At 38.7% G+C, this 17,268-nt stretch overlaps 2 protein-coding genes and 1 non-coding gene across 5 annotated transcripts in view; 1 reads left to right on the forward strand and 2 right to left on the reverse strand.

Moving 5' to 3' along the window:
- LOC112053236 (RNA-binding protein 42) lies at positions 1-9,819 on the forward strand. 2 transcript variants are annotated; one of them, XM_052883339.1, is made up of 8 exons: positions 1-203; positions 280-346; positions 983-1,217; positions 2,290-2,490; positions 3,722-3,865; positions 5,417-5,533; positions 6,085-6,223; positions 8,406-9,819. In XM_052883339.1, the coding sequence occupies exons 2-8, from the start codon at positions 300-302 to the stop codon at positions 8,537-8,539; spliced, it is 1,017 nt and encodes a 338-aa protein (XP_052739299.1). In that variant the 5' UTR covers positions 1-203; positions 280-299; the 3' UTR covers positions 8,540-9,819. The 2 variants fall into 2 exon arrangements, with proteins under 2 accessions (XP_052739299.1, XP_052739300.1); XM_052883340.1 differs by having other exon boundaries at positions 2-346; positions 983-1,208.
- Trnat-agu (transfer RNA threonine (anticodon AGU)) lies at positions 7,055-7,128 on the reverse strand. Its single transcript has one exon. It is a non-coding gene; the product is annotated as a tRNA-Thr (tRNA).
- The window catches only part of LOC112053247 (pancreatic triacylglycerol lipase-like), an 18,216-nt gene continuing 10,410 nt past the window's right edge, over positions 9,463-17,268 (reverse strand). For both annotated transcript variants that reach the window (XM_052883338.1, XM_052883337.1), the window contains exons 4-7: positions 15,743-15,988; positions 13,692-13,874; positions 13,025-13,184; positions 9,463-12,357 (exon numbers count right to left, since the gene is read on the reverse strand). In XM_052883338.1, coding sequence (XP_052739298.1) covers positions 12,054-12,357; positions 13,025-13,184; positions 13,692-13,874; positions 15,743-15,988 — 893 coding nt within the window. In that variant the 3' untranslated portion in view covers positions 9,463-12,053. The remainder of the gene's footprint in view (positions 12,358-13,024; positions 13,185-13,691; positions 13,875-15,742; positions 15,989-17,268) is intronic.

The following is a 17,268-nucleotide window of genomic DNA, read 5'->3' on the forward strand; positions in this document are numbered from 1 at the left end:
AATGTCAATTGTCAACCAAATTAACCAAAATCCAAATTTTGTCGAGAACAGAAATAATTTAATAATTATTTTGCGCGATTGTTGATTAATGATTATTAAAATATATAAAATATTTCACAAGTTACATAAATAACCTGGATATTCAACAGCGCCTGTTTAAACTAAAGGCGCAGTGCGAGAGATACCCTAAAATGCATCACAGTGTACGTACCATTACACGAGGATAACTTTGAACTTCATTATTAACGTTACTGCGTAAACGTTTTGGATTGCTTTTAGTTAAAATCGTGTGCAGCAACATGGACGATTCCAGGAAATTCCAACAGATGCAAGATGAAATGTCGAGGTAAACTGTTACTCTATAAACTCTTTTAGTACCTAAGGAACATGGGCTGAGTAGCTCTCAGCTTTTATAAAATGAGGAAGGTCTTATCATCACAGGCTCTTGGTCTACAAAATCGATTTATATTCAAACCAGGGGTGTGATGATGACGATTGACGTAGAACAAGTTTTATCAAAATTTGAACTATATTTCTATGGGATGCCTAAAATAAAATTTTACTATCAACAAAGTTTTTATGGAAACCAACAATATCACAGTGCTGTAAATTTACAGAATGCGGGGGCAATAGTTGTTGTGACTTGATATAATCTTTTCCAAACAAATTATACATATTTTTTTTTTTTGTTCTGTTTATCTCATGCAATCAGTCGGCAGACTATGAGCAGAGCTGTTGTAGAAAAATTTGGCATACATAATCATAGTCATTTGACCTAACAAATGAATCAAATTAAAATTGCCATGTGGTTAGTTTGTTTGTTGAGTTTTTCGCTCTGCTACGTAATGTGCCAACTGACCACACAATGAAATTATAGAGTGCTAAGATATTCATCTTTCTGTCACTCAACAGAAAATAAAAAAAACATGATAAACATTTTCAGTTCTGAATAAAAAAATCATTGTTTACATAAATTCTTCAGATTTGAAGCGGAGATCTCGGGTACGGACATGGTGGCACTACGCCCCGTGATAGGGGCAGCAACGTTCGGGGTTGTGCAGCAACAGTTAGAGCGTGCCATACCTCCACCTCCACCCCCACCGGCACTCCTGCCACCGTTTGACATGATGGGGGCGAGATTGATGTACCCCAGTGTACCACCACCACCACCACCACCATCAATGAACCCTATGATGGTGCCCGCCTCAGTGAGTATGGTTTGTTTTCTCAACTTTCTACTAACATTCCAATCCAATTTGGATTGTCATAAATACAATAAAATTATTCAACGTCATGCATACATACAATAGGGCTACAGGGGGAACTAACTTAGCTGCATACCGGTCAAGAATGTTGTCTTCTCCTTTCTTGTCTATGGCACTTTGTTCTGGGATTGGTTCACAATAACTCCATCAATGTCAATGTTGTGGAAAAGACAAAAATGTTGTCTCTTTCATTACATGAAATCACTTTAATGTAAATTCTATATTATGTTTACATGATTGTATAAGGTCTTGTGATGTTTCTTTTTTGATTGTTTTTTTCAACATTTTTGTGTAATTTATGACCTTGTTTTATATTTATAGTATAACATACTAATGCAAAGATTATTAACAGCCAGTTCTGAGTTTTTACAGGTCTTCATCTTCAGAAGCTAATATGTAAACACACCAGATATAAACATTATAATCATTCCTTGTAAAAATCAAATGATATCTATAAACCTGTAGGTACTTTTAAAAGCTATTATTTGATGAAAATAATGATTGCTTCTATTGCGTCAATTTGTGCTTAGTTCTATGATTAATATGTACATAGGATACATCAAACATAATACTCCTATTTTTAATGATCTGTTTTCAAGATCATAAGTAAGGTGGTGATAATAAAATAAACCTGCTGAGTTTGTTTTGAGCTTCTTTATCCTTTTGTCTTGGAACCCTAAACTTTTTAATTTTTTTTTTCATAGATTCATTGTGAATCTTACAAAATTATGAATGTAGAGAACCACAAATCATCAAGTGGTAACTGATGTGTCAGACAGTTTTTAAGCAGCATATATTTTGTTATACAAAAGCACCAAAATGTGGAAGATGATTTGGAAGAAAATCATCACCATGGTTTGCTACGTTCATAATATTTTCATTTGTCATGAATATTATGTCAGAATGGTCATGAATAAATATTATGTAACTGGACTATTACTTTATTATTAAAGTAAATTATAATTCATTGGCGTTTCAAAATTAAATGATCAATAAGGTGTTTATTGTATAAATTCAATTACAGGTGCAGCGTCTCCGTCCACCAGGACTACCGGATGGGTTCCCAGGCCCCATGCCGTTCCTCAGGCCAGGTATGCCAGGTCCTCAGCTGGCGCCGCCTCCGCCGCCCAAACCGCAGCCTGTGGTGCTGTCGGCTGCTCCCAGACTATACAAACAACCCAAAGAGGACGAACACAAGAAAGAAAAACACGAAAGCAAGAAAAGAGTAAGAGTTTTGTTTATTTTTTATTATTGTAAGTTGATATTTCTTCTATATAGAAACGCCCTGACGCCCGCGACTTCGTTTGCGTGGAATTAAATTTTCACAAATCCCTCGGGAACCAAGGATTTTTCCGATCGCTTCAGTAGCCGTAGGGCAAAGGAGGAACAAACATACACACTCACACGAACTTTCGCCTTTAATATATTAGTGTGATAAATAAAACAAAATTGTATAAATAAAATAGTTTTTGTAATAAGCTATCAGAAAATGTTAATTCATAAATCCATGACATATGTTTTGGATACTTTCGATTGTACCGCTATTTTCTCTCGTCACTAGATAATATATTGGACTACAAGAACACACAAATAGTCTTGCCAAATTGCTTATCACGCCTGGTAAGACCAAAAGGCTAAAGTAATCCACTGTGGATGAATTATGTGGTGGACAGTAATACCCAAAAAAAGGACCATAACACGAAGAGTCACTTAATGGAGTGACCTTTAACTAGAAACATGATCTGCTATGAAAAATTCAGTTTATAGTCAAGCGACTGATCACTGATAGATGTAACTGATGACAAAAAAACAGATAATATATTGTTTACGCCGTTAGGAGTACAGGACTCGAACTTAGAACATGATCCTCATGTTTGTCATACTACACAAACATAATATTTTTTTTTGGGTTCAAGTTATTGAAATAAACAATAAAATGCCTAAATTTCTAATTTTATAAAATTGATATAGGCAGATTTTTATGTTTTTTTTTTTCTTGAATCTCCATTTTAAATGACATTGTGGATAACATTTTACAATTACTACTACAACTTTTTGCTTTCACACGTAAAGGGTACGGGAACCCCTTATCATTAATACGGCGGTAGCTACCTGGGGTCATGTCTATTATACTCACCTTACCTTATTAGCCGATAGACGTCCACTGCTGGACATAGGCCTCTTGCATAGCTTGATATCCTCGGTCCACCTAGTGGGATCAACACTAACAGTGACAGTTTATTAAACTGTTAGCGGCTCCCTTGCTTGATATCCTCGGTTCACCTAGTGGGGGGTCGACCAACACTGCGCTTTCCGGTGCAAGGTGGCCATTCCAGCAACTTGAGACCCCAACACCATCGGCTCTTCGAACTATGTGTCCACTTCAGCTTCGCGACTCGCTGAGCTATGTCAGTGACAGCATTAGACTGCTGCAACCTATCCTCTGATGTCTCCAGAAGCGAGAACGCCCCGCGACTCCGCCGCCGAAGATAGAGCCGGAGGTGGTGGAGCCGCCTGCGCCCGCGCCGCCGCCACCGCCCGTCATCAGCGTGCCGGAGACTGCCGTGCCCAAAGCTAAGAAGGAGAAGAAACATAGAAAGGTAAACTATATTTAAAATAAAATTAACTTCCATTTAAGTATCTGTCTATCTGTCAGGATTGTCGATTGCGCGTCACTGACATGCTAAGTTTCAGTTGTTTATTGATTATTATAATAATAATAATAAAAGCCTTTATTCAGAGTTCGTATACATTCTTTTTGTCCCCTAGGACAAAGGCCTCCTCCAAACTTTTCTACAACTCCCTATCCCTTGCAGATTTTGCCCAGTTGCCTCCTGCCACCTGTCTTATTTCGTCCGCCCATCTCTGTTTTGGTCTTCCTCTTCTCCTTTGCATATGACCTGTGTACCATTGCATGACCGTTTTGCTCCATTTTTCTTTACCCTTTAATTTTTTTTTTTTTTTAATTAAACTAAAATAAAAATTAAATTTGTATTGACTATTGAGTCAATACAAATTTAATTTAATTAGGCTTAGTTTACAAGCACTTTCGGAACGTCAGGTTATGTGTATATTACAAGATAAATGTGATAATAATTAGTCGAAAACCTGAAATTAAAGTTACGAGGGTTCCAAACCTTGAACTTGAAAAAAGGGTGAGAAGAGCCTACAACAAACTCAGCCAGGTTTTTCCTTTTTTAGTTTATCACCATTTAACAATAGGTGTATAAGTAGCCAGTCATGTAATACATTTTAATTCCAAGCTATTTTATCCTTATTAATAGTATAATATGATTTTTCTATAAGTTTCAGACTACTTTACTAGTTACCCTTGACAACAATCACATCACCACGCTAGCTCAATGCAGATTGGCAGACTTTACATACGGAGAATTAAGAAAATTCTCTGGTTTCCTCACGATGTTATTCCTTCACTGGTAGAGACACATGATATTTAATTTCTTAAAATGCACACAACTGAAAAGTTGGAGGTACATGCCCTGGAGTGGATTCGAACCTACGCCCTCCGAATCGAAGGCAGAGGTCATATCCACTGGGCTATCACGGCCTTTGAGGTTCGTAATACGTACTATTATCACAGAAAACATATTATCGTGAATCGCGGCAAACTTTCAAGAGTGAAACGAACTGTCACCATATCCATGCTACCTGAAAAACATTTTTATTATTATGTTTCGACGCGTTAGTGACATATCTAATAGTATAAATTGTATGTACCGAATTTCATAAATGGGTATGGTAAGAGAAGACTGGAATATATTGTTCCAATAATCTTTAACAATTTTCCGGATGCGGTAAAGAATCTTCTAAAAGATTCTAATATACTCACGATTCACGAACGTACATAAGCGGAAACCAAAGAATTATTTTTTGGGACAGCCTGTGTAGCGTCGCAGCACCGGTTCACTCACACTTTTATTTAACTACCCTATAATGATTATTCTTGGTATTTATCCTCTTCTGTTTGTGAATTACTTTTGTTCCTAAATATTGTATGATGTAATAATAACCAGTGCACGGTAAAACCAACTGTGGTTTGTGTTGCACTATGGTTAGGCTTAATTTAAATGTGTTTTTTGTTGAATAATAAATATAAATAATAAAATAATAAATAAAATCTTTGGTTGCAGGTAGTTCGGACAGCAGGCGGGCAGGTTTGGGAAGACGTGACATTACTGGACTGGCCTGATGATGACTTCAGGATGTTCTGCGGGGACCTGGGCAACGATGTCACGGACGAACTACTGGTAAGATAATTTTTATCCTCCTGCAGAAAGGTGAGTTATGTGTTTCTAGATGTATGTTTATAACGAACTACGGGCTCCGAATCCACATAGGCTGCTAACCAGTGGACCTGAAGAGTTTGTTTGTTTGTTTGGTTGAACGCGCTAATCTCAGAAACTACTGGTCCAAAATGAAAAATTCTTTCAGTGTTAGATAGCCCATTTATCGACGAAGGCTATAGGATGTATTATCCCCGTATTTCTACTGGAACGGGAACCACGCGAGTGAAACCGCGCGGCGTCAGCTAGTAATAAAAATGTATATAGAATTTTAATTCATTTATATTTTTAATTTTTTTTTGTACGCCGCCGTCACATCATCCGCTTAGTTTCCATTCCCGTGGCTAAATGGGATAAAATGTAGCCTATGTTACTCGCTGATAATGTTACTTTCCATTGATGAAGGAACTTTTTAAATCGCTCCAGTAGTTTCTGAGCCTACTCGTAACAAATAATTTATTACTATTTCTAACGCAATCTTTTTTTTTAATGTTTAAATTTTTTTTTAATTCCAGACGCGAACGTTCGGCAAATACACGTCGTTCCAAAGGGCCAAGGTGATCAGGGACAAACGAACGAACAAGAGCAAAGGGTTCGGTTTTGTCAGCTTCAAAGATCCCGGCGACTTCATCAAAGCCATGAAGGAAATGGATGGTAAATATATTCTTTTTTATAATATTACTAGTAGAACATATCTATAAAAGCATCTAATGATCTCACCATGCATTGTTTTGCTATATATCTATATCTATTTTCTAATTTCAACCAATTAACGCAAACAAATTGTATACTTAAAAAATTGCTTTCCACCGCTAAAAGCGAAAAAAGTAAATAACCATTTATTCTTCCTATAATTTAATCTACCAAATGCAATCGGTCTCCATGACGCTCGAGTAACTGCAAATTAAGCATCCCGGGCTCCCCTACCATAACTATTATCTTGTCATTTTAGTATGAATGGATCAAATCAAACCCATTTGAATCATACATCATGTTTGAGATTGCTATATGTATTTTTTGAGATTTGGTATAGATTGAGTATTCATATAAAAGTTTTTATTTTATTTTTTTCATGTTTTTTCTTGCTTCATATTATGCCCAGGATCTATGGAACATTTTTACCATTGATTACTACCAAGTTAATTTTCCGTGAGTCGCTTCAATCTGATGAGACGCTCAACTTTTTTATTTACGAAAAATGTTGATTCTGGTAGCTAACTGGGTTACCAAGTAATAAAAATTTCTGAGCGTCGGAACGAGATAATGTACCACGCAATTTGTAGGACATTGTGGCTGTTAAGTTAAGTTAAGAGTAGCTTCATACTCACAGAAAATTACTTAATTACATACTCACATATAATTATCAGGATAAAAAGTATCACCTGTTACTAAAAGTCATATTTAATTTTTTTGTGTATCCATAAATTTTGAAAATTTTAAAAATTCAAAAAATGTATAAAAATACAAAATATATATATACACACAAGGCCCCGGCGAGATTCGAACTCACGATCTCCTGTTTACTAGACAGGCGCTTTAACCAACTAAGCCACGGCGCCGATGACATGGCGCGTCAAATTATCAACTCGCTGTTCCAAGACTTACATGACTCATGTCATGGTATTTTTGTAGCTGTTGTTTATAGATCCTTTTAGGGTTCCTTAGTCCACAAGGAACCCTTATGGTTTCGCCATCTCTGTCTGTCTGTCCGCGGCTTAGCTCAGTCTTAATACTAGAGAGCTGTAATGGGGATGAAGACTAGGTTTAAATATATTGATTTTTGTGAGACATTCAAGTAAATAAGGTCAATATTAACTAATTAATATGAAAAAACAAAGATTGACTGGATGTTTCCATTTTGTATGGGGCGTTTTTCAGGGATCCTTGGTTTTCGCAAATCTGACCCTTTAAAACCTTGTAAGCGTTGAAAGTAATGATCGCAGATACCATGTTACTTTTAGAAAATGATTTACTATTAGCATCATTATCATCATTATCATCATTATCAGCCGATGGACATCCACTGTTGGACATAGGCCTCTTGCATGGACTTCCAACAAAACGGTCTCGAACCGCCAGCATCCAGCGGCTCCCTGCAACGCGCTTGATGTCTTCGGTCCACCTAGTGGGGGGTCGACCAACACTGCGCTTTCCGGTGCGGGGTCGCCATTCCAGAACCTTGCGACCCCAACGTCCATCGGCTCTTCGAACTATGTGCCACGCCCATTGCCAGTTCAGCTTCGCGACTCATTGAGCTATGTCAGTGACTTTGGTTCGTCTGCGGATCTCCGCATTTCTGATTCGATCACGCAGGGAAACTCCAAGCTATTAGCATACTCCTAATCATTTAAAAACTGTCAATTTATCTATTTAGCATGAGTAATGAGTATGTACATAAAAAACATATATACAACCGAACCTCTGTGGCGCAGTGGTATGCGCGATGGATTTACAAAACGGAGGTCCTGGGTTCGATCCCCGGCTGGGCAGATTGAGATTTTCTTAATTTGTCCAGGTCTGGCTGGTGGGAGGCTTCGGCCGTGGCTTGTTACCACCCTACCGGCAAAGACGTACCGCCAAGCGATTTAGCGTTCCGGTACGATGCCGTGTAGAAACCGAAAGGGGTGTGGATTTTCATCCTCCTCCTAACAAGCTAGCCCGCTTCCATCTTAGACTGCATCATCACTTACCATCAGGTGAGATTGTAGTCAAGGGCTAACTTGTAAAGAATAAAAAAAAAAAAACCACCTCCTTTTTGGAAGTCGGTTAAAAGGACAAATTATATATAACTTAACCTTGCTCATAAACTCAATCTATTTTTGTTTTGTTTTGTCAGGTCGCTACGTCGGCAGTCGACCAATAAAGTTGCGCAAGAGTTCGTGGAAGAATCGCTCGCTCGACATTGTGCGGAAGAAAGAGAAGGAGAAGGCAGCACTGCTCTCTCTTTTGATGGCTGGCAACATGAACTAACAGAATGACCACATTATATTGAGTTAGTAGAGACAAATGGGAACATATCATAAGATCGTTAATAGGCTGGTTGACACTTTTTCTTAAATGGTCTTTCTTAAAAACGTCTCAAAAAATTATGATAATTTTTCTCAATATAGACTACAAGCCCTTAAACAAAAATTAAATTATGTGAAATGAACCAACATAAATAACGCTCAGAAGGCTGTTACTATATCAGAAAATAACTCTGAGCACTATGCCGTCATTTCTGAGCGGTACAGGTGAGTGCGCGAGTGAAGAGTAAGGCTTGCGACCCTTATCTTTCGACTCCTGCGCTAGTAATATGTACGGCGTTTGCAATTTAAGACCATTTAAAAAAAAGTGTCAATTAACCTATTTTTTTTTTAGTTGTCTCGTCTCGAAGAACATAAGCATCACGTTTTAGTCATAAATAACTAAATATTTAACCAGGCATAGGCCTAGGATGCGTCGACGATTAGGAGATACAAATGTCGAATGTCGACCAATAGCGGCAAAATAGATAATAGATATGAATTGAAGACAAATCGAATGCGCTGAAAATTGCCGATATTTGAAATATTTACCAAGAGAGAGATAATCTGCAAAATAAAATAATCTTTATCATCATAATCATCGTCATCATCATCATTATCATCATCACAATCATCATCACAATCATGATGTCATCCGTCAAATTAAAAAAAAAACAAGTGTATTCTAAAATTATAGTGCAAATATTGGAATAACTGAGTCTAATACTTATAGTATAGGTAGTAATGCATTCACAAACAAAAAAATAATTTAAATAATTATGAAAACGCATGTTTTTTTAATTTGTTTAAATGATTATTAAATTTGGCAAGCGATTTCAGTCTATACTTTCATTAGCCAAACTCTAGTTGTTATATTTTCAGTGCTACTTTACAATACAGAAGTCCAAGGTTCGATCCTTGATTTGCTCAGTATATCTATATCTATTAGTGGCGTAGTGGCGTGCACTTCATACATGCATTAAAGTACTGCATACCCTAAGAGTTGTCTTCTTAGTGCTTATAAAATACACATTTTTCCAATTTGCTAAATTTTATTACTAGTGCTTACCCTGATCGACAACCTTATGCACGCCACTGATACCCACCCTAAAATTATAGACCAACTTACATTGACAAAAACTTGCGTGTCTCGATAGAGTAATGTGCGTTTTGTATTTAAATAGATTTGTTTTCATTTAGTTAATTATACTCATACAAACAACATAATAAACTTATCTAATAAGATTTTGCCAGTTTTATTATTCAAAACCTTTTGCGGTATTTTAAGTTAACGTGAGAAAAAGTCTTCCATCGCGTCTGTTATCAATTCGTCGGAATCTTTTTTTTATTCTTTACAAGTTAGCCCTTGACTACAAACTCACCTGATGGTAAGTGATGATGCAATCTAAGATCGAAGTGGGCTAACTTGTTTGGAGGAGGATGAAAATCCACACCCCCCTTTCGGTTTTTAAACGTACCGGAATGTTACATCGCTTGGCGGTACGTCTTTGCCGGTAGGTTTAAGTAAGGTTAGACGAAAGTAAATCAGTATTGTAGTGTTTGTATATACTAAATAGATACCTACAATACTACAGAAACTATCTCATGTACATTGGTAGTGACTAGTGGGGTGGGGGCAATGAGTCAGTCTGTTACCGGCGTTTGACCTGAGTGGTCGTGCGCGGTCTGCTTGCCTTACCAGTGTAGAGATGAGCCAGTGTTTAGCTTCTCTTATAGTAAGAACGAGGGTCCTTATAAGTATGTTGGACTGTCGGCTCCGTTTCACGGTTAAACCGATTTGGGTGAGATTTGGTAGGTTCCTAGAGATATATGGACCCTTGAAGTAGAACATAGGCTACTTTTCGTCGCACAAAAATCTGTAGTTTCTACGGGAAATGTAAAAAATACAGAATTTCTCGCGAATGAAATCGCGGTCTTTCCCTAGCTAGCTATATTTATGTATTACGCATGTTAAGATACTCGAACATTAATAAAACATTATACTTTTATAATAATTTATTTATTTATGAACATTCTTTGGCTGCTTACAATTCAATTATAGCACAAACATTGTACTTTTGAACTTAAATTTAGTTAATTAATAAAACTAATTATTATTTTGATCTAAAAACATCAATTAAGTATAAGTTATAATTATACGGTAGGACTTGAAATATTATACACCATTTTATTGATTACATAAAGTCTTATACTAAGTAATGGTTTTATAATTTAGCCAGTTGATGTTCTGCCATCAAAACACGCTAGGAATTCGGCAATCACACTAATATTATAAAGGCAAAAGTTTATGTGTGTGTATGTCTGTTCCTCCTTTACGCTGAAGCGATTTGGCTGAAATTTAGAATGGAAATAGATTTCACTCTGGTTTAACACATAGGCTTTTCTATAAAAAACCATTTGTAATTTATAGGCATATTTGTGAAAAACTAAATTCCACGCGGGCGTCCGCTAGTTACCTATAAATTACAAATGGTTTTTTATAGAGCCATCTTTTGTTCTACTCTATATTGATACACCCTAGGAATACGGCAATTACCTATAAATTACAAATGTTTTTTATTAGCCCCGATCAAAGATTGGAATCTTACGATTGGTAAGTCAACGAACCAGCAAAGTGACAGATGAACGAAAAGGGATTTAAAGCAATATCACTAACTTATTATGTCTAAGTTGACATTAAGTTAACACACACCAACAACTTAATTTTGGAGTAGTCATTGTATCTCTTCTGTACATCTTTCGTCTTGTTATTTAGATTTTTATGCTCTAGTCTAGACTCTAGACTACACATGGCTCTAGAGCCGTTGTTAATCTAGTCTTTCCACTTTACGACGAGAAGTGGAAAGTTTTTAAAAGATTTCTATGAGCATTACCAATTAAATTGATTTCTCCCAATTTCTTATGTCGTTATACCTTAGGTTATAAGTTTAAGTGTCATTTACACATTCAAACGATTTCATTTTGGAGGTGTCATCTATCGTCTGGTTATTAAATTTTATGCTTTAGAACCAAGTGTATCTACGTCGTCGTTGACACCGAGTTCTTTGTTGAGTGGAAAAAGCCATTTCTATTGCCTTGTTTTAAATATTTCTAAATTTTTGTTACCTATATTTAACGATTACCCTAGTATTAGAATAGATTCAATCTGTCGCATTAAAGCTAAACGTAGCGTGGTTGTTGATATCCAAAGTGACGTCACGCTCGTACTGTTTGCGTCTCCGCTCGTCCAAGGTGACGTCACGCTCGTACTGGTTGCGTCTCCGCGCACGCAGTTGAGCGCCGGGCCGAGGACGTGTGCGTGAAGACCGCACGCAAGTTTACACACACAATCAATTTCATTTGGAGGTGTCACCTTTCGTCTCTAAGGTTCTATAAGAATTGGAAGAAGCTATTTTGTTGCCTTTTCTTAAAGAATTATATGAGTGTTACCTATTTGAAATCTAACGAGTACCCTAGTATCAGAACAGATTCCAATCTGTCGCATTAAAGCTAAAAGTAGCATGGTCGTTGATATCCAATGTGACGTCACGCTCGTACTGTTTGCGTCTCCGCTCGTCCAAGGTGACGTCACGCTCGTACTGGTTGCGTCTCCGCGCACGCAGTCGAGCGCCGGGCCGCGGACGCGTGCGCGGCGGACGCACGGTGGTGGCGGCGGCTGCGTACTGCTTGTCGAGGCAACAGCGCGCGTCTCCCTCCGCCAGACCGCTCGAGCTCGGGCAGAAGGGCGTCGTGAAGTCCTCCACGCAGTAGGCGCCTGATGCACTGGAATACAAAGATTTGGTGATGAAAAAATGGGTTAAGTTGAAGTTGCTTACGCAGTGATGGCTGATGAGGGATTTAGAAAAAAATTGATTATACTACTAATACCTTGCGGGTGAGGATTAGTAATAATTACCCATGTAATAAAACATTTCAAAATTCAGTCGCCCAGATATATGTGCAAGTCCAGTAAACGTTCTGCCATACTTTCTGTCACACAAAAATGTAACCGCGATTGAAAATACCCTAAATGTAACCGCGATTGAAAATACCCTTATACCTACCAAATATAATATCGGTCAAGAGGTTTAAATGGACTAATAGGAAGACCCGACGATGCGTTAACGGGTGCATTGAAGTCCTAGAAAATCAAAGGTCTTGTTCGAATCCGAGAGGTCGGTAAGTAATTCCTATTGATTTGGACGCCGGATGTGAACATTGAACGCAACCAAAATCGCATTGGTACGGCCTCGCTTATTAAACTTAAATGGCGTTAACGTGTTTCTCTATTATTGTATGTTGATCCTCTTTTCTTCCTTAATCTTTCTACAATAGTTCACTATTCATCTAGTTGCACAAATAATTTAAACGTAAGAACCAATAGTGTTTCTGTGCAAACTTAGGTATGGGGTAGGGCCTGGGGGCAATAAAAATGAAACATTCCACTTACGTCATAGGTGCAGGTTGTCCCAGAGGCACAGGTAAGGCGGAGGACCTGGACGGAGGAACCCTTACTGAGCACCTTCGACCGCACGGTGCGGCTGAACGCGGCCTGAAGAGGCTCTCGGCCTGGTAGCAGATCGACCACACGTGGCTGCAAAGAGCTTCGTCTGAAAAAGACATAGGAATTACGATACATAGTTAACTCCACGACCACTCAAAAGGGAAGGGCTAACCTAGAGACGGAAGTAAAAAAAAGAGCGTCTGCGAGAGTTATTCTATACTAAACGATGCTTAATTCATATACTTACCTACTTATTTAATTAATAATGATAGAGTTAGACGTTGACTCGATCTACCCTGACGATGCAGTCTTAAGATAGGTAACCCTAAGCACAATTTGACGGGTTTAAAACCAATGAATATAGTATGAAATATCATTGGTTAAAGTTGCAACCTACTTCAACCAAGTTAATCTAAGAGATTACCAACTTCTCATCTCACTGCCCAGTTAGGCATTATTTTAGCAGTCCTTCTATCTTGTAGTTACGCAACCGGCAGTGTGGTGTACAAGAGGGTAGGGATTAAATACAAGCGTTGGTGTGCCCGGGTCCAGCCGCAGCGCTGACGCTTACCTGATGAGGGGCCGCGCTGGGTCTAACCCTGGGGATACGTACTGGGCGTGTCTTCACAGTAAGGCTGGCTGCGGCCCCCGTTGAGGCAGAAGTCGGCGTGTCCCAGCCGCGCGCCCTCGCCGTAGCGTCCTGCGTTGGTATGCAACACGTGCACTGCGCGCGCGTCGCCCGGGTCCAGCCGCAGCGCTGGCGCAGACCTGATGAGGGGCCGCGCTGGGTCCAACCCTGAAGATACAATAACTTTACTTAGGTACCTATATCGGCCAAATTTACAAACTTGGATAGAAATTTAATCCTCAATTTATGGGCCATAAAGATATCTTATGGCTTCAGGTTATGGGGTCCTGATTCGTATTCTCAGTGATAAACACAAAAGGTATGCATAAATGATATAAAGTCGCACGGTTCCACTACCATAATGGGCGTCCCATAGGGTTCAATTCTGGGTCCTTTTCTATTTTTAGTGTACATAAACGATTTACCATACCATGTCAGCGGCATATGTGAGATTGTACTGTTTGCTGATGACACATCCTTAATTTTTAAGTCCGACAGAAATAAAGATAACTCTGACGACGTAAACCGTGCCATATCGCATGTGTCGCATTGGTTCACTGCAAATAACCTACTTTTGAATGCCAAGAAAATTAAATGTATTGAGTTTTCATTGCCAAATGTTAAAAAATTAGATAAGTCTATAATGATCGATGGTGAAACACTGGAAATGGAGAGTTCCACAGTTTTCCTGGGAGTGACCTTGGATTGTAAACTTCAGTGGGGTGCTCATATAGAAAAACTGTCTGGTAAACTTAGCTCAGCGGCATTTGCCGTGAGAAAAATAAGACAGTTTACTGATGTCGATACAGCTAGGCTTGTTTATTTTGCGTACTTTCACAGCGTAATGTCTTACGGTATTTTATTGTGGGGCAAGGCTGCCGATATACAATCTATATTTGTACTTCAAAAAATAGCAATTCGAGCAATATATCAATTAAAATCACGCGAGTCCCTTCGTCAAAAGTTTAAAGAAATAGGTATACTAACAGTAGCCTGTCAATATATATATAACAGTATAGTATATGTAAGACAAAATATTAATTTGTACAAACGAAAAGGAGATTTAAACCCACGTCTTACTAGACACGAGCATAACTTAGTTATTTCTGCAAATCGTCTCCAAAGAGTAAAAAAATCTTTTGTAGGTTTTGGTGTACTCTTCTATAATAAGATCCCCAAGACTGTGATGGACCTGCCAATGCATAGCTTTAAGCAATGTGTTAAAAAAAAACATTTACTTAGTCGAGGGTACTACAACATTGATGAGTTCCTTAATGATAAAGATGCTTGGAGGCCGTTGGATCAGCTTCCACCTTCACACAGGAAGTAAAACTATAAGAAATGTAAACAGTAATTGTTATCAATTGTAAATTATAATATTGTATGACTTTTTCAAAAGAGCAACTGTTGAGTTTCTTGCCGGTATCTTCTCAGCAGAACCTGCCTTCCGAACCGGTGGTAGAATCTTTACAAATAGTCAACTGACGTGTCAAAAGTGCTTGTAAACTGAGCCTACTTGAAATAAATAATTTTTGATTTTTTGATTTTGGACTAGGAACTGTTGAGCTAGGTATTTCCATCTTCCAAAAAATATCATTAGCAGCATGGAGTTGATGGTGGTGTAACATTACACCCCCTTAAAATTAATATTACCATTTGAAGACTCAGAGGTGATTACAAAAATAAGAAAAAAACTAATGTCGAACAAAGTTTATATGATTCACAACATTTGTCAGGACAACTTACTTAACAAATCGAACTGAAACCATGACCTTGAGTGATGTCACGCATTTGTGAACGTTGTGTGTAGGGTTAAAGGATCCTTTGACTGTTAACAAACACTCCCCTTTTCCACTCAAGTCACTCTTCCCGCCTATCCCAAGTAAATAATTACATAAAGAATTACACAACAAGAGATGTGGACGGCTCGAACCGCAAGTCGTTGCAACGCTGCGATAACAAACTTTATTCGATCAGAAATAAATCTAGGTAGTTAAATTGCTTACCTAGATTTATTTTTACGCCCTATTTCTTACCGATGATCCGATTGAGTCTGAAGTTCAAGTAGTTGGCCAGTATGCCGCACATGTGCGCGCCGAGCGAGTGGCCGACGCACGTGAGGCGGTCGGGCCGCAAGCCGGCGCGCCGCAGCGAGCCCAGCGCCTCGGCCACGCAGCGCGCGACGGGCCGCAGGTTGTGTACGGCCGCCACGTAGCACGGCGGCTGCGACAGCTGGCCCCAGTCCATCATGAACACGTTGTAGCCTCCGCGACGGAGGTAGGCTGCAAAGACGTTGAAGACATTAAAAAAAAATGACTAAACAAATAAAAAAACCCGACTGTAAAAAAACAAGCTCAGTACAGAAGTGTAGAAAGCAAATAGAAAACAGTCGGGACCTATTAAATAATATAGAAGAAAATCATTCTATCCAATATCTAAGGTCCCGAGACATTCTCGCTCGCGCCTATAGCACAGTACAATAAGTATACTGTGCCTATAGTCATCCGCCTCGCGGATTTTGTATAGACAACTAGTAAATAATGTTTTTCTAATTGTAGTTTTTTTAAACATAGCCTTGATATACCATTTTAGAATCCTCACAAAAAGTTCTTGAATTTGATACCCATATTGCAGTATTGAAAAAAAAAAATTTCACCTCGAGTCTATAGCGTCTCACAGTCGTCTTGTTATTTTTTTAGTTTCACCTAAGAATACTTGGGTTATTGAGACAAATCTAACGATATCCTAATTACGTAAATTCGTTCAGTGGTTTGGAAGATATGAGGTAATAAAGAATATTACATACATACATACATACAAGATACGCGCGAAAAACATAACCCTTCTTGCAGTCGGGTAAAAAAAAGATCTTCTTTCTGGTTTAAAAATACTAAAAGAAACCAATTAACAGCGCCGTCCCGAAGTAAATTTTAAAATGGAGCGAGATCGAATTATGGCGCCTCTCCTGTTTGCTCCTAATAATTGCAGATACCTATGCCAAGACTTGGTCGCTAACTATGGGCCTCATAAGAAGGCTCAGATTCACAAGCCGGCGAAGGAACGAGCTATGTTAGGAGTATCTCTGCGTGATCGAATTAGAAATGAGAATATCCGCAGAAGAACCAAAGTCACCGACATAGCTCAACGAGTTGCGAAGCTGAAGTGGCAATAGGCGGGGCACATAGTACGAAGAGCCGATGGACCTTGGGGTCCCAAAGTGCTGGAATGACGACCCCGCACTAGTAAGCGTAGTGTTGGCCGACCCCCCACCAGGTAGACTGACGACATTAAGCAAGTCGCAGGGATTCTCTGGATGCAGGTGGCTCAGTATCGTGATGTTTGGAAGTCCCTACAAAAGGCCTATGTCCTGCAGTAGACGTCCATCGGCTGATATAATGTTGATGATGACCTATGCCAAATTATGAGTGTAATGTAAGAATGGAACGCGAAGATCTCGACTATACTCTAGGGTGATCAATTGAAAATCAGACGCAGTACCATCTACGGTTGACTAGGATTATCATTTAGGGCTTGGAGCGACTGCTCCGTTCACCGTATATGA

The sequence above is a fragment of the Bicyclus anynana genome, chromosome 9 (assembly GCF_947172395.1).
Source record: "Bicyclus anynana chromosome 9, ilBicAnyn1.1, whole genome shotgun sequence".
Lineage (NCBI taxonomy): Eukaryota > Metazoa > Arthropoda > Insecta > Lepidoptera > Nymphalidae > Bicyclus > Bicyclus anynana.